At 42.5% G+C, this 24,440-nt stretch overlaps 1 protein-coding gene across 2 annotated transcripts in view; it reads left to right on the top strand.

Annotated features, from left to right (window-relative positions):
- luzp1 (leucine zipper protein 1) overlaps positions 1–22,286 on the top strand; it is a 43,533-nt gene extending 21,247 nt beyond the window's left edge. Inside the window, exons 3-8 of one of the 2 annotated variants that reach the window (XM_011490200.4) lie at positions 8,389–8,747; positions 8,840–11,117; positions 11,516–12,063; positions 12,185–12,364; positions 17,915–18,169; positions 18,695–22,286. In XM_011490200.4, the coding sequence (XP_011488502.1) occupies positions 8,616–8,747; positions 8,840–11,117; positions 11,516–12,063; positions 12,185–12,364; positions 17,915–18,163 (3,387 nt within the window). In that variant the 5' untranslated portion in view covers positions 8,389–8,615 and the 3' untranslated portion in view covers positions 18,164–18,169; positions 18,695–22,286. Of the gene's footprint in view, positions 1–8,388; positions 8,748–8,839; positions 11,118–11,515; positions 12,088–12,184; positions 12,365–17,914; positions 18,170–18,694 lie in introns of both variants that reach the window. The other variant, XM_011490199.4, reaches the window with a different exon arrangement.
- Positions 22,287–24,440: the final 2,154 nt, after the last annotated feature.

Genomic DNA, 24,440 nt, shown 5'->3' with positions numbered 1-24,440 from the left:
TACTGAGAAAAACAATGAAATGAGACTGTAAGAAGTAAATCAAAGAAAGGGTGTATATTAGATATGTATTTATGATGATTTTCTTTGATAAAATAGTCTTGTTTTTACAGTCTAAGTCTTTTCACGTATTTTAAGTCATTAGGCCTAATGTTGTATAGTTTCCCTACTAGGAGTCCTTTGGTTTTTAGTTCCTGTACCTGTTTGTCCTTTCAGGTTTTAAAAGCAATTCTTGCAAAGTTTTCTATTTTGCATAAATAATCAGTGGTTGATTCCCAAATGTAAATGATATTTTTTGATTAAGGTGTTCAGTGCATAAAAACTCTTCCAGAAAAGCAGTTGACTTATAATAACTTGACAGCCGTTATTTTGTTACAGTCTTTAAAACGACAGACGGCTGGTTCTTTAGCGACTAGAACACGTGTCCATGTAGTGATGTTTTCTCGTCTTGTTATCCGTGTTAAACAGTGACACACTCTAAACTAATAATAGCCAGAATTCCTGCCTGTGGAGCTCATCTTCAGAGACAACTTCATGTATCTGTGAGCGTTCATGGGTCACATAAGGATTTTCGCTGACGTCTGCTCGCTTGAGTGTTTGAACAGCTGTTAAGCAGAGTTTAAAATAGGTAAAGTGTACCATGTTGTTCCTGACAGGCAGCACTGCGATAATAAGTGACTGAGAATGTGTGACTGAGTTTCTGCTCTGCGTCAGATTTGAGCTATCTCATTCTTTACACCGACTCTTCTCTGAAACCTTTTTGTTTTTTTGCTGATGTGTGGGTGTGTAGGTCTGCTAAAATGCTCAAAACAAACTCCCCACCAATCTGAACACTGACTGCTGTGGAGATCAAATCTGCCGCTTTTAATCACCGTCAAGGATCAAACGTAACATAAGAGACGGAGAGAAATGGTGAAAGTCATTTGGCTGGAGAAATGCTGTTTTTTTGGTTTTCATATCGTGCTTGGCATACCCTTTTTGCCTCTCAGATAAATATGTCAGCACTTCCCTATTTTATCGCATTAAACATGCTCACGAAACTTTGTCATAATTAGTATAAAGATTCTTGACTTGGAGCCAAAAGCACCTCTGTCCGCCAAAATCTAATCACTGCTTACAAAAAAAACTCATTTTAAAGTGTTTACCTATATTTATTTCAAATGTAACATTTAAACTGTTTATTTGGAAGTATTTTTATTTTGTTAAAACAACAAGTTATTCTGTATTAACTTTCCACAGTGATATTGGTAGATTTGTGTAGTGGTTTGTTTGCCCTTGTGTCTTTTCTGAAATGTTTTACATGTATTACAGTGTCGTGACCTCTGACCCCAAACTCACAGGGCATCTGGAGTTGAGGCTTTTAGTGGATTCCCTGGAAGGAATTCATGGATCTTTACGTTTATCCTGCTGCTTTCGGGCTGTTTTTACAACAAATACCTTGAATATTTACAGATTCCATTCCTAATTTAAGGCAAAAGCACGACTTTAAGAGTTAAAGTACACAGATTAATCCGGATGTCATTTTACACGGGTTTCAAGACTTTTGCTGATCTCAAGATTTTTTTAGTCGTCTTGAGAATTAGTCAACTTCTCTTATAGGGGGATACATTTATGTCAGAGTACATAAGGAACACAGAAAGGTGATAAAAGGAGAAGTGAATGAGATGCAGACAGGTCGTACAGATAATTCCGTGTTGTCCGCGTAGCCTAACTATTAGAAATAAGGCAATTAGACAATCTGAGCTTATATTGGGCGTACGTGGGCGTCCTATGGGCGCTTACGTATCACCTGTACCCCCTGAAGGTGGCCATACGAGCGTCAAGGAAACAGCAAGACACATCTGTTCCTACTTTAAGATGCAGTCGCTCACGTCTCCAACTGTTCACGGGCTCAAACAACCCAAAAATCAGTACCACCCATATGGATCAACCCTCCAGTACAGCTGCATGTGACTAAGGCTTTAGCTACGTACCACTTTTTCAGTTATGCCAATCCTGATCGGTACCATTATTCCACTTTCTTATACAAGCTCCTCACAAAAAAAACACATACCTGAAAAATGACTTGCGTTATACTGCATTGCTGCTGTTAAAGCCTTTTTCTTTAGGTTGTGCTTTGTTGCACATGTAAACAGGGCTCTGGGTGATAAGCATCTGCATACTTTCCAACACAACACTGGGACCAACGTTGGGACCTTCTGGATGTTAAACACATTCAACAATCTTGATTTGATTAAACGTCTTTTTTTCATTAAAAACTATTTTAATTTTGTTATAAAGAACATTTTTCACCAAACTAATGAATCAAACTTAGTAAATCTTTTTTTATGATAAAAACCAAATGGAACAATGCTTTGCCTGTAAAAACACAAGCATTAAAATAAAATATAATTATTCAATAGTTATTTTTAAATAAAACTCAATCTAATATTGAATATTTCTTTGTCTACCTAGCCCTTTTTCTCCTAACCAGATATGTGTTTTTTAACATTTTAACATATTAAATTGTGTTTTTTATGGCCCTTAAATGGGTTTTCATTGTATCCAGGAGTGGAAACAGCACTTCCTGACTACTGAGATAAGAGACAGTAATTTAACAAGTCTAATTTACCAAAATATTAGCATTTAGAAACTGTTTCTCATTTTAAAAGGTATTGGGTTTTTCTGTAACTTATTGCGTGTCTTTGAATCATGCAAGATAAAAACTAATGGTCACCATGACCATAGTCATTTTAATACACAGCTGTTTACATCAAGATATATTTCTATTGCATATCATCTTTTTTTTCCACACATCATTTTACGTATTAAATCATTTGAGATTTGGAAGAAAAGTTATAGAAATGAAGGATATCCATTTTACTCTTTATAAACGAGATAAAAGTTTAAATAGCTTTAAAAGTTCAATAGTTATGTTAGAAAATTATTATTTTTGCAAAGTTGTTGTGAAAATCTACAATTGTATGTGTAGTCTGTTCAGATTTAGTTGAGACCCGACTAGATAAAGGCTGGCCATGATGTTCAGGAAGGGCGGCAGTGGTTTAAAGCATCTGATGCTCTTCCTGTACGGCAGCAGCTGTAATCCACTATGCAGTTCAGACTTGTCTTGAAGAACATGCTCCAATTTACTGTTGAGTGTCTAAGATTAGAGTCAGAGCCAAAGAGCTTTTGGGGCTTTGTGTCTGATTGAACCTCTTCAAAGTTGCATCTTCAATCAGGCCACAAATGGCGGCCAAAAATGTAGATTATATGAATGAACTTCCTTCAGATCTGTGGGGTCTCTCACTCCTCTGCAGTCAGTTTGTTTTTCTAACATTGCTCACCTCCTTTTTGTTTTTTTTGAGGTTATTTCTTCTACTGACCCCAGCAGCAAGACTCTTGTTGCTGACTCTCAAGAGAAATGTGGGAGGACAGACCTAGAAAAGGGTTATGGGTCACTGGGCTAAAGCTGGAAGGAAGACCATTTTCTCCATTAAAGATTATTACATTGATGCACATGTCACCCGTCTAAAAAGAGCTTTAGACATTATATATATTCTACAGTGTTTTTCTGTTCATCTTTCATGCCAAGGATACTGTTCCCTTATTTAGCAACACGTGAGGGTATTTTTTTTCCCTTAATCTTTGATTATTTGTATTTTTGGATCATTGTGGGTGAGAAGACATTTTAGGAGTTTGGACAAGTAAAAAATGAAACAACAAAACCTTCCCCTTGGGAGAATTAGAATCACTTTACTTGAGCTTTGTTGTCTTGGTGGAAATGTGGCTAACTTCATTCATCATTCATTCATCTTCTTCCGTTTGTTCGCTTTCGGGGTGACGGGGCTGCCGGAGCTTATCCCGGCCACTTATGGGCGAAGGCAGGGGACACCCTGAACAGGTCGCCAGTCTGTCCCAGGGCCACAATCACACACCCATTCACACCTATGGACAATTTAGAGTTGCCAATTAACCTATGAAGCATGTTTTTGGATGGGGGGAGGAAGCTGGAGACTCCGGAGAGAACCCACGCATGCACGGGGAGAACATGCCAACTCCACACAGAAAGGTCCCCCATTGATATTCTGTTTCAGGTCCCCCAGCCGGGACTTGAACCGGGGGCCTTCTTGCTGTGTGGCACGAGCGCTAACCACTGTGCCACCGTGCAGCCTGTGGTCTTTATCTTGGATGCCTCTTAAACTAATACCTTTATTATTTACTAATGTTTTTTGTTAGCTTAAAAAAATAATTTCAACCAGATTTGAAGTTTTTCTGTTAAGTCTCCATCATTCAGGGTTGAAGTAAAGCTTGTTTTTTTGTCCAGTTCATCCCAGCACACTCCTCTGACTTTGTTACAGTACATTTTTGTGCAGAAACACTGCCTTTCACTTGACCACTTTTCCAGAAGTGGTGCAAGACTGACGGAGTGAAAGCAACGAAGTAAAAGAGTAACATGACAGCACAGGAAATGGCAAACCGACCATTATGGGATGCAGGTTTTTTTATTTTTTCAAACTTCTTGGAAAAATGGAAAAAATACAGGCCAAGCATCAGGTCTCTACTTTCTTGTGGCTTCTACTGCTGTCTCGGCATCCATTCACTGTAGTTGTCTTTACACAGACATAGTTGTACAAATATGCAGTATTATTTGTCATGCTTACTAGAACTGGCAAAAAGCCTTATAAAATGTGGTTGTGGCAGTTAAATTGGACTAGGCTCTTTTATTAACTACTATTTATGAGGCAGAAGAGTTTCAAAACCATTAAGTTCTAACCTAACGTCAAGTGCAACGAGAGAACTTTTCATGGAGAGAACAGAATGTACTGAAGGCAACAGGCGAGGAGGAGAGTGGCCAAAGCCTTAATGATATGTTGTTTGATTGTATCCTTGGTGGGTTTTTTTTTAATTTAAAAAAGGGATAGGATGAGATGTATCTTGTAAATCTTCTAAAAAAAAAAGTGAGACGTAATTTCCAAATACAGATCAGATTAGAGGCGTCTCATGATCTCAGACTTTTTTCATTCCATTTTGAAGTATTTCCAGGACAAAGCAGAATTCAAACCAGGATTCTGCATTGATCAGGGATTTGGAAAACCCTCATTGAAAGGAGACAGACTGTAAGGCTGGATGGATGGTTGTTTAGAATGATCTAAAGTCCCACTCCAATCATCTTTTGAGCTATTATAAAAGTGTTCCCTGTGGTCTTTTAATTATGTCATTTTGAGCCAAAATAAATAAAACTGTCATTTTTAGGACATAGTTTCTGCAGCGCAGCAGGAGTCTGAGTTGTGGGCGCGACTGTTAGTGGGCAGTAAGCCTGCGCCCATTTCCCATCATCCATATGTTTGCATGCTCTTCCCGCCAGCTTAAAGCCCGTCACATAAAGCCCGATCATAACATTAGCAGTGCAACAAAAATGGTGAGGAATGTTGGAGTCCAGCTGTATAGTTCTGAGCCAGATGCCAGCTCAGACAAACATGGATCTATTTGTCTACAAGTGGATTGTAGTTACTACGTTCTATATTTTTCTGCTCTTAATTAACGATGATTGAATAAAGAGACGCTTACGAATGTTATTTTAATTTTAATTTTCTTTACATGTGTTCCCCATCATGAGAAAAATACTACAAGAACATGTTAAAAACACCAAAAACAGGATTTTCACCACATTGGGTCTTTAATGGAGTTCATATCTCTGCCACATAGCTTTGATCCCCGCCTCAAAGAAAAAAAAAAGGAGAAAAAAAGACTTTGAGTCAATTTCTGCTTTGGTTCTAGTTCTCTTCTCCATCTTATTCCTCTTTGTGAACTTTTTCTGAGTCAAAACTTCTATTTTTACTTCTTTGTAGACAAAAAGAAAAAGTGGCAAAATCCAGAGAAACTGAGAAAGTATGATGTGTAATCACAAAAGTCTAAGCACATTTCCTTTGCTTGCTTCATCTCTTCTCATTCCGTCCCTCTAAAGCCAACGATGATTCTGGCCTGCAATAAAGCGAATCAGGTATGTTGATTGGTTTGGCAGCACAAAGCCACGTTGTGCACATTGCCACCCATTAAAAGTGCAAACTTGGCTGGACTGGGGTGCGTGTCAAACAGAGATGGAGGGAAGAGATGAGGGTGGGAGGTAGAAAACTGGCAAAGAACGAAGACGGAGAACAAGAAGAGAAGTGGGCAGCCTGCCAAGATGGGAGTAACTAGACCCAGCAAAATGGCATTATTAAGCAGCACCAAGCTTGAAATAAATGCCTTGTGGGGACAGAATCAAGCTCTAAGGAACTGGTTTGAAAACAAAGCAATACACCAGAATTTAAAGCATGTAAAAGTACTGGTTTTACCAGTCGGACAGTTAAAAAAAAGAGGATTTTTGTTATTTTTACCAGCTGATCACAAACTAGCCATTGAAAAAAAAACAAAAAAAGACTTGTGGCATGCGAGTAGGGAACAAATCTTGTGTCTTTCATTTGTTCTTTCATTTTTCTCCGCTTCATTTCACACATTTTATTTCCTTGATGTCTTATGTTCACTGAGAAGATTACAAAACCACCAAACCTCATGAAGGGGAAAAACGACTTCAGCTAAAACTTTGAACTCTCATTGTGCTTTGTCATAAAATAATCAGACGCCACGACTTCACGACCCTGTGGTCTAAGCATAATAAGACATCAAATGGGTTGTCTTTGGGAGAGCGGGCTTACATCAAGAAGATTTATGTGTGAGATCTGGTAAAAGTGGTCACAAAGCTTTTGGGAGAAGGGTCAGAGATGAAAGAGGTCTTCTGGGAATCAATAAGTGATCATTTCTAAATATATTTCTTTATCTCCCCGTCTCCCTTTTGTGATCAACGTGAGAAGGTCCCAGTCGATGCTGGGGGAGGGGGGCTGTAGTATAGTCAAACAGGGTAAACCCAGGGCCTGAATCATGAATGAGACGTGAATGTGTGCCGTTCGATGATGACCCTGCTGATAGACAGCACTGTGTATATAATCTATGCTATCATGAAAGGTTAAATAGCAGAACTGACCCATTCCTTTGGTGTAACCCTCCTCCAACATGCTTTACCACAGCACAACTGGGATTAAATGATCCTGATGACAGCAGTTATTTACTCAAGTAACTGGGATCTTATTTTGTGATGACAGGATGAGGATTCCTCTATTTATCATCAGTGTTTTCTCAAGGTGCTGTGAATGCTGCAGTGTTGTGATGGAGTGGCAATGCGGTGGGGGGTGGGGGGCAGAACAGAGAGATGCTGCTGTCAGCAAAACCGTGCCTGGATCGATGTGGGATACGAGAGAAGGAAGACGAGAGCTTGTGTGGGTCTGAGGGAACAAGCCTGTGCAGATATACAGATATGCATGAACCCCCATCCACACACCCACACACAAAGGAGAAGTACCTCCCCCAAGTCCTGCAGGGACAAACAAGGTGAAATACAGGCGGATTGAAAGGCAAAGACAACCTGCGATTCATGATTTTGGCCTATACATTATTTTTTAATAACAAAACCTCAATGCTGACCAAGATATTTGTTCCCATTGATAATTGAGATCCGCTCTGTTGAACATCATGTTTTTTTCATCGGTTCTTGTGGCTTTTTTTTCATGATGGAGGACACACGTATATATGTACAGCGGGGAAAATAAGTATTGAACACGTCAACGTTTCTCTCAAAAAACATATTTCTAATTGAGCTATTGACATGAAATTTTCACCAGATGTCAGCATCAACCCAAGTAATGCACACATAGAAAGAAATCCAAACATTTATGTCCATAAATGAAGTTCTTTATTCAAAAATCATTGTGGATTGGGAGCAGATGGATAAGGTGCAGTTTGAAAAAAAAGATTGTAACATGGAAAATATGCTTTGCGAACCACAAACTCCCTGCTCCTCTCCATTCTGATGCATCCATTTGTAGACAAATAGATCGATGTACATCTCCGTTTTCCTCGTCCGAGCTGGCATCTGACTCAAAATTGTACGGCTGAAGAGCTCCAATATTGCTCGCCATTTTTGTTGCCCCGGTACTGTTAAGTCAGGGGTGTGAGGGGCCGTAAGCTAGCGGGAGGGTGTGTTAATAGAGGGCTCTCGGTAACGGGGAAGGGAGGGGAGGTGGGGGTTTTTTTTTGGGTCAAAAAATGATATAATCACAATTAAAACAACAGGGAACATTTTGAAAATGGATCAAAAGATGATTGAAGTGGGACTTTAATAACTAAGCAGTTGTTTAACTTTAAAGTTCTGCTCTTATTGTTTGGTCATACAGCAGATGGAATTCACCATAAAAGCATATGATACCAAATGTTTATGTGACTCTTGTTTCTAATTTCTGAGCTTTCTAACTCGCTAGCTTGATTTAGATTGCAGACTATTATCATTAACAAATGCTGTTTGCCTTCTCCCTCCTATAGATGACAGACCTGTCTGCTAAACACCACTCTGAGGAAACTTTGAAGTCTTAAGGAGACACACAACAAGACCAACGGCCAAAAAACGGACGAGCAAAGCATTTCCTTGAAAGCCTTCAAGTCTTTTTATCACTGCCACACAGATGTGGAACCCCCATCGCTCTGTCATCAAATAATCTGGACTCTAAAAAAAAAACCCCAACCAGTGTATTGCAAAGATTTTTCGAGCCATGTCTGATCATAAGGACATGACGCATCGCCACTTGAGGCACAAGCTGCAGAGTCTCAGCCGCAGACTGGATGAACTGGAAGAAGCAACCAACAAGCTGCAGAAGTCAGAGGATGAATTGCTTGACCTGCAGGTCAGTACTCATTGACTTCTGACTTTCTTTTGTCTTAGTGTGTGTTTTGAAGGGGGAAACATGGAAAAGTAAATGATCTCTCTTCTCTGTAGGACAAAATCATCCAAGCAGAGGGCAGCAACTCTTCACTACTTGGGGATGTGGAGGGCTTGAGGAAACGTCTCCTGAAGATCCAGGGCAAAGATGAGGAAGTACGCAAAGCCGAAGACCTTTGTCGCACAGTTCGAGAAAAACTGGAAGAGGAAGAGAGCCTCACCAAGGAGCTGAAGGCAGAGATTGAGCGTCTTCAGCGGAGGATGGCCGAGCTAGAGAAACTGGAAGAAGCTTTTGCTAAGAGCAAGTCTGACTGCAGCCAACTCTGCCTTAGCCTCAATGAGGAAAAGAACTTGACTAAGAAGCTCTCGTCTGAATTGGAAACACTCAAAACCCGTTTAAAGGAGGTAGAGGGGTCTGAGATCAAGTTGGAGAAAGCAGAGCAGGCTTTGGCAGCAGAGCTCGACAAAATCAAAGGATTCACTCAGGCCTTTGTGGCCGAGCGTAAAAAACTGTTGGAGAAACAGAAAGAGGATGAAATCATCATTCTGAAGCTGACAGAAAAACTGGACCAGCAGAAGAACCGCCTCGGTGTGGCTACAGATGCCAGTCGTGCAGATTTCATGAGGTCAAGAATTGAGGATGAGCTGTCATCCACAGGGCTCTTCCCCAACAAACTGGCCGGATGTAAAAAGAGCCTCGACTACTTTAAGCTAGCAGACGAGAACAGTGGTATTGTGAACAAGTTAGAGAATGAAAAGAATAGCAGTGTGGAAGGTTCAAAAGAGGAGGACAACAAGGTGAAGGAGCTGACGCTGGAGGTGGAGAGGCTTAAGAACCGCCTTAAACAGTTGGAAATTGTTGAAGAGGATTTGAAGAACTCCGAGTCCATAAATGGTGAACTCCATGAAAAGTTCCAAACAGAACAAAACCGAGCTCGGCAATTGAACGAGCAGTTGGAACAACTGAGGGCGCAGCTCTCAGGGAAAGATGGAAAGGGAGGAAATGGAGTAAGTAGTTTGGATAAAAATAGCAGTGAAAAATCTAAAACTTGCCCCCACAGCCCTGCCAAGGTTCTGGAGAACGGCAAAGCTGAGAATGAGGAGATCATTGTAAAAGGAGGCTTCAGACATGAGAAGCCAAAGTTTAGAAGCGCAGCAGCTGGTTCAGAACCAAGTTCCCCCAGCCGCAAGAACAGGGAGCTCTCTCCTCAGCACAGAAGAGAAACCAAACTAAGAAGCAAAGAGCTCAGCTACTCTGACGGGGGTTCTCCAAAGTCTGCAAGGAGAGCTCTTAGTCCTGCACACAAGTTCCGAAGGACGCCTAAAACCCAAGCTGCTTTGATTTCCTCCAATAATGGACTGAGGGACACATCAAGGGTTCCCGAGGAAAAGACCAGAGGCACCACATACAACTCCGTAAATACAGCTTCTACTGAAATGAAGAAAGTGTCTGTTCTTAGCCGTTACCCCCCAGCAGCAAACGACCAGAAGCCACTGAGGACCGCCCTTAAACAGCCTGATGGGCAGATTAAAAAGAGCAAAGGAAAGTTTTCAAGCTTGAGTGTAGGTAGCGACAGCGAATCAAATAACTCTGATGTGCCGCCGGAAACATCCAGTATCATAAACAGTGATGCTGTGTTTGAGAAAGAATTGGCTTCTGCTTCTGATCACGAGTCTGTTGACCAGGTTCAAGAAACGGTCTCTGGATCTATTGGTTCAGCCAAAACAAATGGATCATACATAGCCTACAGATCTCACCTCACTCCACTGCTGCCCAACGACCAGGGCTCAGAGGGTCATTCTTCTGCTTCTGAAACTGAATCCACAAGTTCAAGGCCTTCAGAACCAGAACCAATCTCTGATGTTGCTCCAACTGTAGGCAGTAGGAATGCAGCCTCCAAATATACCAAATACCCCCATGTTCATGACTCGCATTCCGAGGGATCTTCCTCTCGGAGTTCGTTTGATGAGGAGATGCACAGGACTCAGTATGCTGATGGGGGGCATCAGGGACCCACGCATACCCCCTCTGTGATTGAGATCCAGAGGGTGTACAGCCCAAGAGAAGCTCTCAGGTCAAAGGCCGTCATCAAGCCCGCCATCACTGAGATTGACAGGAAGGAAATTATGATTTCTGAACCTTTATCTACAAACAGCAAACCCAGGATCTCCACCAAGCCAGTTGTGATGAGCACATCCAGTAAAATGACCAGCAGTATAACCTTCTACCCTAACGACCCAAGCTCCTCCAGAACCAGCAGTCGTAGCAGCAGTGTGTCCAGTGAACCGACGGCCCTCAAGGAGCGCCATACGTCTACCAGCAACATCCTCATAGGTGGGTTCAGAACAACATTCAAAGCTTAATTTTAGGAATTTAAGAGCTGATGGGTTTTTACAGCTAATAATTATTCTGGAGCTTTAATACTAACCCACCCCTTGACTTCATGCAGCAGTTAGACTCAGGACTGAGGTAAGAAATGGAGGAGCAGTCGTCCTTTCTTGTGGTTTTTCAATATGTTTTATAATAACATGTAGTGATATACCTTCAAATAACTGTTTAAAAAAATAAGCATAGGGAGTGCAAGTTTAGGTCACTGCGTGCCATAAATACAACTGACAATATCTTGTTAACACAACTGGATAAAGAAAGACTTGTGGTCAAGGATATTTAACTAGAAAATATTCATGTTGATTTGTGTTGTCCTTTTTTTAACATGTTTGATGTTTTGCCAGGTCCCAGCCTTGACCACCATGGCAGTATTTCCATCCCATATGAGATCTCCATACCCAAAAGTGAGATCACCATGCGGTCTTTCCAGGACCAGGACTGTGGGAGCTTCAACCACGGTGATAACTCATCAAGGTCCAAATTCTACAAAGCCTCCATGGTGGAGGCCTCTTCCTCCTCCTCTTCCAGCAGCCTGCGCGGCAGTCTTGGCGCTCAGCCCATAGACAACACGTCTGCAGACGTCAATGATTCAGAATCCGGTTTTGAGAGCAGCAGCAGCACGACTACAGTCACCAGCTGGAGAAGCCAAAGACAAAGCCAGTACTCTCCAGAAGACGGCATACCAGACACAAAGAATGTGACTGTGAGAAGCACCTGGAGAAACAAGGGTGCCACGCCAGGAAACGAGGCAAAAGCCAAAAGAGGAATGTTGGATGACTGGTCTGAAGATGAAGCAGAGGCTTCAACGACATGGAGGGCATACCGTGCAACGACATTTGATGTAGACGAATCCGTAAGCAGCGGAGCAGCAGCTGGTTTGACAGCACAGAAGGTAACCAAGCCATCACCTGCAGAGGTGAGGGGACGTGTGAGCTACTACATTCCTAAAAAACATTGACGCATAAGAGTGAATTTACCAAATATAACATTTTTTGTGTGGTTTCCTGCCCCAGGTGTACATGCGCAGAATCAACAGTGCTGCTACAAACACTAAGGAAGCAGAGGAACCGGCTCTTCGGCGAACCAGGAGCTCACAGTCTCCCACTCTGGAAACTGGAGGCTTGGGAAGGACGGTACCCCACGCACCTGTGACGTCTCAGTCCTGGAGTCGGTCATACTCCCAACAAACACCGGTAGGTGCTCTCCTTATTTACAAAGGACATTCTACAACAGAACTAACAGAAACTCTGTTAGTTAAACAGATACACCTAAAAGGATCAATTTGACCACAATTTAAACAAACTGTCTTATCCAAACTTGAAATTGAAACTGTTTATTTCTTTCCAAATCTATTTGACAAATATGTTTTGATGCTGAAATCCAAAGTGGCAATGCTGTAAAAAAAGCATGTTTTTCATTCAGGATGTCTTTTATATCGAGGATGTCTTATATCTTAAAAGCTCTTACTTTTCTTTCAGGGCTTAAGACTTTTCATTTCTAAAATTATCATTGACAAAGAACTTGGAGGTTCTGAGTTTTTTAAATCGTTATTTGAAACGTACAAAGCCGAGCTCCTGGTGCGTCTAACTTTGCACTGCAGCGTACTTTTTCCTGACGCCAGGCTCTGCGGCTTTAAGCTTAGGGCAGCAGTTCTGCAGACTGGACTCCTGCTGCCCCATTAAGCACAAAAAGAAAAGGGTGGGACACGTGAAAGGAGGGTGGAAATTAAAAAGAACCTCAACAGGGGAAAAGAAGGTCAAGAAAACACCAAGCAGAAAAGAATAGGATTCTTATATTTAAATGTGCCGTTCGCCACATTACAGTGTCCGGCAGCTGCTTGGATTTGCTCAGTTGCTCAATTTTCTGAAGCCAATGCAGATGTGGAAACAATTGATCTCAATGCCTACAAATTCACAGCAGCGTGAAAGTATTGGGGTTGCAGCCTAATGAGGAGGAGTGCAGCTTCTGCGACCACGACAAGAAAGAAGTTAACATAGGAATGGGTACTGTTTGGATTCTATACGGTGCCAAACCGACACTTTTGGAAACAGTTCTGGTGCCTAATTGGTTCTCAAACCGGTGCTTCAAACATGAAAAAATACACAATTTTTTCCCCCAAAAGCATTTACCTGTGATGATACAGCGTGATGTACGCGCAACTCTTATCCATCAGGTTGCTGAATTCAAATCTTTTGCTGTTAAGTACAACCGAACTTTCACCTCGCCTTGGCTTCAGCATTTTGACTGAAGCTCCGCCCACCCTCATGGCCTCATCCATTCTTATGAGCCTGCCCACAATCCCTGGAAGTGTAAAACGATTGGCTAGAACTGTAGAGCAAAACTGAAAATGGGCACCAAGTTTTGGTACCCATCTGTAGTTGGACGTCATCTTTAAGGTCACTTTACTAAAGAACACTTATTTGTCCCAAAATCTCAAGAATGTTCATGTTTCCATAGTTGGCACCTATTCCTCTTAGATAACTCCTTAGACGTTTTAACTACACATTTATCAAATAACGGCTTGAGTATTTTTATCTTAGTTTTATTCAAATGATGCATTTTTAACATTAGAAGGTTCAGTTAATCTGTTTTGTTTCAATTCTTAGTGTAAAAATGCTAACACACATAGCCGCTGGCTTGGCCTCGGAGCTGTAATTGCCTGCATGCCTCTCATTAACTTCACCAGGCTGAATGAAATGTGTCAGACGCAGAGGTTCGGCCCTTCGATGCAGCTTTTCATCACTCATGTAGACTGGTGAAAAGTGTCAGAGGTCTTTGTTCCGCAGAAGAGGATTCCTCCATGCAGTTATAGCTGGGGATAAACGGCATAATGTAGGCGAGGATCTCTTCTAGGGTCAGTGCACAGTCAGGGTAACCACATGGCTGTGACCTCGTGTTCAGTATTTCCGGGCCATTGAGCAGTAATAAAACACAGATCTCCTGTTGTTGTCTGCCTGGACCCACCATGACTCAGCTAAGATATCCTGTAAAGAAATGTCTGTCTCCCCATAAACCCGTCCATTTTTTCTCCACCTTCCATCAAAACTTTCATTTTAAGGGAATTTACTAAAGAAGTTGTAAAGCCGTTGGTCGTCCCGATGTTTGATGCATGAACTGCTCTCCCAGTTTGGATAGCGATTACAAAAACAGTTGCTTCAGGGAAAAACAAAAATCAGTCAAAACATTAATAGACTTTGAAGCATGTCTTGGAGCACAGCCGACCCTCTCTGGTTTGCATTTTTTCGGACATTTCAGTGGTCTGAGCAGCATCTATTCTCAGGATCACTGAACAAATACAGCTGCAGTTAAGACAAGAAACGTCAGGAGCCTGATGATAGAGGGCTGTTACTGCAAACAGCCAGACGTCCTTACCTCTCACTGATTGGCATTTAATTGTACTTCTATTTTTGGCCCCATCTTGATCTCTCCAAGTTTCCGACCACATGTGGTTTGATCTAGATACCGTTTCCTGTTTTTCCATTCCAACAATGAATAAGTAGTTTGGGGGGGAAATGGTCTTTACATATTTTAGAGTGTTTTTGGTATGAAAACAACCAAGTTATCTTGTCTTAAAATTTAGAAACGCTTGTGAAAAACGGAGCAGCGTTTATTTAGTGAAAACTGCATCACCTGATCAACAACTCCTGTTCAGCCTGTTTGATCAAACAACTCTCATCACATGGACAATATTCTGACAGAAATTAGTCCAGACTTGAATAGTTTAACAGCTGAAAGCCCAAAAAACACAAACCAATTCCTTTCAGCATGACAGGACAAGATTGTCACGAAATATCCCAATTTTGAAATAATTGTAGTAACCAATGACTTTAATTGTCAACAGGCCATTTTAAATTTTACTGTAGTGAATCAAGGGGGGATTTTGTTTTGATTTCAGGTGGAAATGAACCCATAAGCCTACAAAAACACACATATTTTGAAGAGAACATGAACAGTAATCAGAAATTATTGCATCTGCAGACAATGTGAGGCTGCCTTTATCTGCAAACCAGCGTACGGTATCAGAGGGTCTCACACTCACTGCTGCACATCAATTATGATAAGACTAAACCCAACAGGTCTGCACTCAAATGACAAACTGCTGGCGTTTGTCATTCTGCACCTTGGTGGCAAACAGTACAGCATTGTAGGACTTCCTCCTGACGCGGCAGCAGGAGACCTCAGCCTGTGGGGGAAAGAGCCGTGAACTTATGCTTGGCTCCGCTCAGCGTGGCTGATTATCGAGATACCAAAGCGCTCCCCTGATTTGACACACACACACAAAAAAACCTCCTCCCAAATGAGAAATTACATCCTGAACAATATCACTGTGGTGGTTTTTTAGTTATAGGTTAGAAAAGACTGCATGAGTGACCCATGAAAAACAATAAATGAGTTATTTCACAACATCAATTATCACTCATAAATCAAAGATTAAACCAACAAAAGCCACCCCCTGTGGAATTTTTACCTGGGCTGACCAGGAATGTCTAGCCGGAACGCTGATTTAAGCGCTTATGTTGGCAGCACAACCCGACAGCAGAAGAGTTGGATAACACACCAAAAGCAGAAGTTATTTGTTTTGTTGGACTTCCAGCGTTTCTTTTCTTTTCTAGACTTTATGCTACTCCAAAACAAAATCATTTCTATTTTTTCATGGCTACATGTTTTTTTAAGTTTTGACCGAGCTTTAAGGGTCAGTTTGATATTTGCCTCAGCAATTTACCACAGAGAGGTTTACGGTGGACTGGGTTTCAGCCATCGTGGTTTGATCTGTTGTCTAAGCCTTCCCAGCGGTCTTTGTCGTTTTCTAGGACATAGTTTCTTCAGAGCGGCAGGAGTTGATTAGAAATTTGCCTCTCAGTTGTGGCTGGGACTGTTGGTGTGGAGCAACCCCACCCTGGGTTCCCTGCCCCACTACTGTACTGAGAGCTCTCTGTCCTGCCAGCGTACAGCCCCTCACACCCCCGGCCTTAACATTACCGGTGCAACAAGAATGGCCGAGCAATTTTGGAGCACTCCAAATCCGTAGAGTTTAGAGCCAGATGCCATCTCAGACGAGGAAAATAAAAAATAAACCTGAAGCTAGACGTCTACAAAGGAGCGGAGGTGTCTTTTCTGCATAACAAATCAGCTCTTTTTCACAACAATTTGAATAAAAAATACTCAGAAAAGCCATTTTAAGCGTAGTTTTCTTAATATAGGAAGTCCATCATGAGAAAAGTGCCACAAAAACATGTTAAAAACACCGTTTTCATCTGAGTGGGTCTTTAAGGATGCGAGTCTGGTGACTGCAGAACGAGTCCAAACTTTCTCCCTTATGCCACCTTATTTGGTGTTTTGGGTAGAGCACCATATTTCGTTTTTTTTTTTCAATGATGCTGTTTTGTTTTTGATCCGAGGAATGAATTGCAAATCCATTTCAGAGTACGTGGATTTCTTTTAATCTGATTGAAAACTGCTATTTGTATTTTATTTCATATTTCACGTTCACATATCTGTTGCTCTCATTAAAGTTGGTGTAACTTATCTTTCCCCCCAGTTTTTGCTGCTTAATCATTAAAACACTTCATTTTTTTGTACAGTGGTCCCTCTTTATTTGGCGGTTAACCTTTTGCGGTTTCGTTGTTGAGCAAGTTTAGAATTTCTTACAGCGCATTGAGTTCTGCATCCTGATTGGCTGCTGTCAATTTTCGTCTTCAGTACAGAATGTGTTTGTCTCGCTAAATTGAAATAAATCTTTGACTGTGATCATCTTTGTGTCTTCCTTCTATAAACTGGACTTATTTTTTAATGAAGGTTTGAACTTTGAGAGTTTAAATGAGAGAAAAGAGTGAACATGTTCATTTCTGTTTGAAAAAGTGTGTACTAAGGGGTTTTTACTGCCTTAAAAAATCTGTAATTGTAAAACATTTTGCCGACTACTTTGCAGATTTCACTTATCGCAGTTTATCTTTAGAATATAAATCTGGCGATAAAAGACAGATCACTGTACATCTTTTTTAATTTCATTTTATTGCATTAAAGTGTGTTGTGCAATGCAAGTCATTAAAGTCAAAGAAACAAAGCATTCCTGCAGCTGTGCCTCACCATAGAAGGAGAAAGAAACTGCTCTTCCTCTCCGTCACTGGAGAAGGAAATGACAAAACTAAGTACACCCCCTTGGCAAGGTTGGACTGTGACTTATTTCCTGTCTGTAACCCAGAGAGACTGAAACATGCCGCTTAGCACGACCCTATCCAGCCAATTAGTGAGAATGCGTTCTAAATCTGCAGCAGAGGCCCACTCCAACCACCAAATGTCACTAATCATGGTGCTTTCTGGAAGCTGAAATTACAGGAGCGAGGTACTTTTTCTGTGTGCTTTACCAACTGCACCGTCATCCAACTCTCACTTTCTCTGAGGAGGACTGCTGAGGCTACGGGGGGGGACGTGCCGACGCGTCCACCACACTCTAGTAACTCGGCTTTTACTCTCCAGTCGGCCCACCAAATTATAAATCTCTTAGCTTGGGGTTTGTTTGTGGTTTTTGGTTGGGAATTTTTCCTTTGGCCCGACTCCACATGGCAGACATTCTCGGGCACATGCAAGTGAACATGACAGCGTGTGTTTAATAGCCACATAAGACAAATGTCCTTTCAAAAAGCTAAAACACGGAGCGGGATAAATTCACCTGCGCAAAAGTCAAACGGTGCTTTATTTATTATTTGTTTTCTCAAATGTCTATCTCATCCTCTGTCCTTCAGAGCACATCCAACCCGGACCCCAGTCCCAACCCGAGCCACAGCCCGGCCTCATGGAGACGCCTGCTACCCAGCAGCGACTCGCAGCTCCCAGGGGCTTCAAACGACCGGCCGCTCAAGGCTGCAGGAGCCTCCCCCAGAGGAGGAGGGGAGGCGTGGTCCGGCCGATGGCAAGGGTCAGGACCCAGAACCGAGGGGAGGATGGGAGCGGGAAGCAGACAGTGGAACCACCGTCAGTCTGAGCATCACTAGAGGAGGGTAGGAGGCGATCGACTCTTCTTTCTCTTTTGGCTTCTAAAAAGTCTTCCACTGACAGAAACAGATGTTATAATTACATTTCTGCTCCTTTTGGGCTTTAATTTTAAATATGCAGCGTCAAACTGATGCAACACAGACAGCTTTGGTGGGAAATTTCAGGTTCTTTCCCACAAGGAGAAAAAATGTTTGCCGAAATGTTAAAAATCAGCCCCGAAATTTTTTTTTTTTTTAAATAAAACTTTGTATTCCACAGCCACAATAAACAGTTTCTATTTAAAAAAACTCCCTCCAATCATCTTTTGTAAAAGCATCTTAGTGGCCTTTTAATCAGGATTATGCTGTTTTTAGCCAAAATGAACAAACCTGTGTCCTTTTCTAGGACAGATTTTCATCCTTAATAAGAACAAGTTAAAAACATGATTTTCATCAGTGGGTTTTTAAAAACCAACAAATAATATCATACATTTCTTTATAATAAGGAACAAAAGATGTGAGAAACATTTCTTATGTTTATTCTTTTTCCAGCTCTAAAAAGGTCGTCACGGCCCACGGAGGACCAAACCCCCGTCTGCCATCCACCGCCGTCCTCGTGTAACACCACCTTCTCCACATTTCTCAGCCAGGCCGGAGAAGAAGAAGAAGCAGCAGCTGCAGCCCACAGAAACCCACAGACTGACTCTCTGTGCTCGCCGTAACCCTGGAAAGCCTGCGCGTCCTCTTCTGCTTCCTGAGCTGGATGTATTTTTATGTAACCTCAACTTGACAAGGGAGAGGCTGGCATGCCGGGGAACACTGGAGATTTTCCTGCCTGCCAGAGAAGATATTCAAATGGATTTTCAGGAAGAACGACTTTAGTGCAAGAGCCTTTTTCCTGAGAACTATTACAGAAACCTCAGTGGAGCTGAAAGCTTCACTTTTGGCCAGATTTTCATCCTCTCTCAGTTTTCTCTTCAGAGTTCTGACAGGGCATCTCGGAGGCCTGGATCGTCACCACAAACCAGGAGATCTTTACTTTAACTGTGACCAAAAACAGGAAGCAAATTACCCTCATTGTCTTTCTTTATTATCCTTCATGTTTTCGGTTCTTATCTCGCGTGTTTGTCCTTGAATCGGCGTGCAGATGAACTCGCTTTCTCTGGCTGGTTTGTCAGGACTTCCCTTTAGCATGTTTTTAGTCAATAAAAAAAAGCACTTGAATGCTTTGGACTCGGCATGTAATCTGCCGGGGTCTGCAGCATTTTCAGGACACGGTATTTCCGATAAACTGGGACCTTATTTGTGGGGGGGTTTTCCCCTCCTTTTTTCTGTAATTTGCTTCCTGTTCTGCATCATTCGTTTCCGTTCGTCTCAAACCATTTGAGGCAAAAAGAATGCAGAATTTGCGCAGTGAACGCGCAGAAAAAAAAAAGAAAAGACGGTGGAAGGGTCTACGTCAACCCAAACCAGGATGTCGTTCCCGCGGTGCGTCGTTCCTGAGGTCGTGACGGCAACATGGAGGCAAACGGAGTATTAGGAGTCATCAGCCTGCCATCACATTCACACACCTCTAGCACAGAAAGCTGGTGCGAGACTGGATTCGCAGTGCGAATCGTCCCAGATCTTTTTTTTTTTTTCCTTTTTCTTTTGACTTTATAGAAAAACGAGCGTCCACTGGGTTCTGTCGTTGTTGCAGCAGCAGCCACTGTTAGAAATAGCCTTTTTTATTGAGTGAAAAAAATCCACATTTGTGTTGGAAACATGCGTCGGAACCTTCTTTGACAAGCTTCCTGCAGGGTTTTAGGATGGGTATTAGATGGCCTCCTCTGAAGACAGTAACCCCAGAGGGACATTTCTGAAGAAGACAGGATTTTCAAGTGTGGGCGGGATCGGTGGAAATGTGGGATTTCCAAAGCCACCCCCTAAAATCAGACGTGCAACAGAGTTCAGAGCTCCTACTGTTACCATGCAAGCAACAGAAATGCAGAAGAATGCACACCTCCACCTCTAAATGCTTCAATGTTTACCTTTTGCTGCAAAGATCCACATTATGTTCATGGGTGCCTTAAATCCGGCAAGAGATTGTCTAAAAAAGCAATTTTGGTTTCTTTTATGTGTTTTTTTTTTCACTGTCGTGGTGGGAACATTGAAAGCAAGTATTTTTGTACGTTGAGGGAACTTCTTTAAACCGTGAGGAGGCTCTGCTGACTTCATGACAGGAAAGAGCAGACATGCAAAGGCTCCCATAAGTCCAACCGCGTTATCTGTGCTTTTGTTTTTCTTGAATTCTTATCTCCCAGAAGTAAAGTCTGGTCCTCTAACTCCAGCGGTGGATGCCGCCGGCTTAAAGAAACGTTTTATTTAAGGCCAGAGGCCCGTCACCGGAGCCTGACGTACAGCTCCCCGGGTAGCTGAAAGGTCAGAGGTCAGGCAGCGTCTAATCCTGTCTCCGCAGCTCGACTCGGAGCTTCTAAATACGGCTGATGGGACGACGGACAGCTTGGCAGGGCATCCCGCTTTGTGGTTAATTAAAACACACTTCTCTGTGATCGGATTGCCAGTGAAGCACGCGGCGTTTGGGGTGTTCGTGGCTCCGAGCTGGCCTCCCCTGCTCTCTTGTATCACCTGCTTCCTTCCATCCAAACGGCTCCTTTACCTCCCCTTGAACCGTCCCGCGTGCTCCCACTACTAAAGGAGCGATTTAAAACGGGGGTGCCAGGAAGAGTCAACCTGTCGGAAACTGTAGGTTTTATGGCTCAAGGGAGGGTTTCTCCTCCTCCATTTGGGAGTTTTTTTTTTTTTTCTTTACCAAAAGGGCAAAGGTGAAACTCCATCCTCGGCTCTGCTTGGATCCCCTCCTCCTTACAAGACCCACATGTACACGAACACTTCCGCCGTCCAGCGACCAGCTGCACCTTCAATCCACGCGTTGGAACGACAGCAGGCCAGCCTCGATGCTGTCAGCTGGATGTGGGAGTTTGGTTTCCGCGCCTCTGTAGGGTTGAGGTTGGACGGTTGGGAACGGCGTCGCTCTCCCTCCTATTTGTCTTCTTCTATGAGGAAGACTAGAAGGTCTTTGGTGCAGACTGGATCAGCGAGAACTCAGGAAGCGAGCAGACTTTTTGTCACCGATTGGCGGCGTCTGTCATCTGCACTTAACCAGCACTTAATTCTAAGAATTGAATTGAATTTCCCTGACCCATCCCCCCTCCCAGCCCCTGAAATGTACAGATTTTTTAAATAGCTTTGTGCTGAATGTATTAAAATTGGAGTATTTAAAAAAAACAAAAAAACATTTCAAGGAATTATGTTTTAACAGAAACGTTGAGGTCTCCCTTCTATTGTTGCGCCAAATCATTCCACACTGTGCTCTAATGCCCCCCCCCCCCCCCCACTGTAGTTACCCTCTGTTATATTAAAGGAGGAAATCTTACATTTTCAGACCTTTTTTCCCCACTCATGTATGTTTTTATTTCTTTATTAAACAAAAGATCTTATTTTGAAATCTATATTGGATAGATTTTATTTAAAGAAACTTGTAATTTTGTAAAATGGGCCTTTGTTATTGATGTATATTAAATATTTGTCCATCAGGTTTTTAAAAACAAAATCTTTTTGCTCCTTTTTTTTTTGACAAAGTTGTGTATGGTGGTCTGTTTCTACACTCCTGGAGAGTCTTTTTTTTTCCCTTTTTCTTTTTTTTCTGCATTCTGTATTTGAGATTTTACACAAACCTGCACATGATGATGCATCGGAGGGAAAGCGGGTGACCATCCCTCATTGAATTGAATTCTGGAGCTGAAGAGGGACGCTCTGTTGTTATGCCATTGTAAGTTTCAGGGCTCCAACAACCAGAGCTCTCCTTTTACCTGTATTTAAAACTCAGACTTGACAGGTGTTCAAAGTTCTCCCTGTCTCCTCAGCGTCGAAGTCATCATTTCAAACACAAAAGCGTAGATTTCACGGTTGAATCTCATATCGGAGAAGTCGGACTGCAGGATTGGAGTTTTCCTTTCAATGTTAGGCTTGTGCATGTTTTAACGTTACTGTGGCAATCTGCATGTAGGTCTCCTGATGCTGCCAACTGTACAGTAAACCCATATGTATTCCAATAAAAATAAAAAAAGCTAATTATCTGTAACACGTCTGTGTGCGAACTCGTCTGTGAGAGCGCCTAAATGTGCAAAACAGAAGTTTTCCTGAGCACGCTCAGCAAGTTCTCCTTTCATTGTGCCCCCACCTCCCCACCCCTCCCTCTATAGTATTTTCTTTTAATGCGTCGAAACTTCAGTCTCCTGGTCCGTGCAGCGGAGAGAACAGGAGCTGACGCCGTGCAAAATAGGGAGGGAGACAAATGAGGCAAATTGGTGGGGTACATGCAGGAAAACCGCAAGGCTGCTGTGGAATGCAGAGTCAGGGTTCGGCTCTGTTCCTAAACGGCTACCCCCCCCCCCCCCCCCCCACACACACACACACACACACACACCGTTACCCCACCCACCGCCAGCTCTTGACAACCAGAGCTGCTGCTTCTACAACTTTACACCCAGCAGCTTTTATTCTCCGTTAATGTACTTTGAGGCCTTTATTCTAAGCGGCTGGTTTAGAAGCCTCAGCATGATGCAGGACTGTACTGCAGTACCCCCACTCTCCCCCCACCACCCATACAGATTCATAGATGGACGGGGAAAAACAATTCAGCCATCAAGAAATATGTATCATCTGGGGTCAAGTCTGTGCCTCTGTTTCTTCTGAAAATACTGTATATGTGTACATGTATACACTCACCGGCCACTATCTTAGGGACACCTGGCTAGAACCGGGTTGGACCCTCTTTTGCCTTCAGGACTGCCTTAATCCTTGGTGGTGTAGATTAACCCTTGTGCTATCTTAGATGACCCCACCCTTGCATTGACGTGTTCTCCCTACCATGTCAAAGGTGGATAAAGGTGGAAAGATTTCATGTAATCCATGGACACCAGTGAAGATCATAAATCATTGAAGAAAAAAGGTTCAGAGCACTGTCTAGTGGGTCTAGATGACCCAACTTCCAATGTTAAAGTGCCTAGAATAGCACAAGGGTGACACAAGATACTAGAAACATTCCTCTGAGAGTTTGGTCCATATTGACATACCATCACACAGTTGCTGCAGATTTGTCTTCTGCACATCCATGGTGCCAATCTCCAGTTCCACCACATCCCAAAAATGCTCTATTGGGTTGAGATCTGGGGACTTGAGTCCAGTGAACTCATAATTTTCAAGAAACCAGTCAGATGATTCCAGCTTTATGACATTGGCGCCTTTTCCTGCTGGAAGTGGCCATCAGAAGATGGAACACTGTGGTCAGAGAGGGATGGACACTGTCAGCAACAACACCCAGGTATGCTGTGGTGTTGGAACCATGCTCAGTTGGTACTAAGGGGCCCAAAGTGTGCTAAGAGAATATCTCCCACACCATGACACCACCACCGGCAGCCTGAACTGTTGATACAATGCAGGATGGATCCATGCTTTCTTGCTGTTGATGCCAAATTCTGAACCTACCATCCGAATGTCGCAGCAGAATTGGAGACTCGTCATCCAGACAACATTTTTCTAATTCTGATTCTTCTAATGTCCAGTTTTGGTGACCCTGTGGGAATTGTAGCCTCAGTTTCCTGTTCTTAGCTGACAGAGGTGACACCCGGTGTGGTCTTATGCTGCTGTAGCCCATCTGCCTCAAGGTTGGACGTGTTGTGTGTTCAGAGATGCTCTTCTGCAGACCTAAATGCACTGAGTTGCAGCCGTGTGATTGGCTGATAAGAAATTTGTGCTAACTAGTGTTTGGACAGGTGTGCCTAATAAAGTGTCTGGGTCTGAAATGAACGGATGGATAGGAATCAAGTGTATACCGGCGTGTAGAGACTTGTTTATGAATGCATTAATAGCAATGCACTCTGATTTGTCCTGAGCTTAAACTCAATCAATGGTGAAACACAAAACCAATGGATGTGCAAATAGAAATGGTCAATTATTTATTGAAAGTAGTGCAGAGACAATATTTGTCATGGCAACTCAACTCATTCCATTCTATTTTGTTCACATGTATGTAATATTTAATTGTTTCTGTACACATTGTACATTTTTTGATCAGAGATGTGAGTTACAGTATTTTTATTTTATCTTCACCACTCAAATTTCATAATTTCATTGTATCCCCATGTACAATGACAATAAAAGGATTCTGATCTGGGTAAAATAGAAATGAAGACACAGTGGTGCAGAGGTTAGCCCTCACGCATCACAGTAAGGT

The sequence above is a fragment of the Oryzias latipes genome, chromosome 22, assembly GCF_053564925.1.
Source record: "Oryzias latipes strain Hd-rR chromosome 22, Olatipes_Hd-rR_3.1".
Taxonomy (NCBI): Eukaryota; Metazoa; Chordata; class Actinopteri; order Beloniformes; family Adrianichthyidae; genus Oryzias; species Oryzias latipes.
This window is presented reverse-complemented; position numbering and strand designations above follow the sequence as displayed.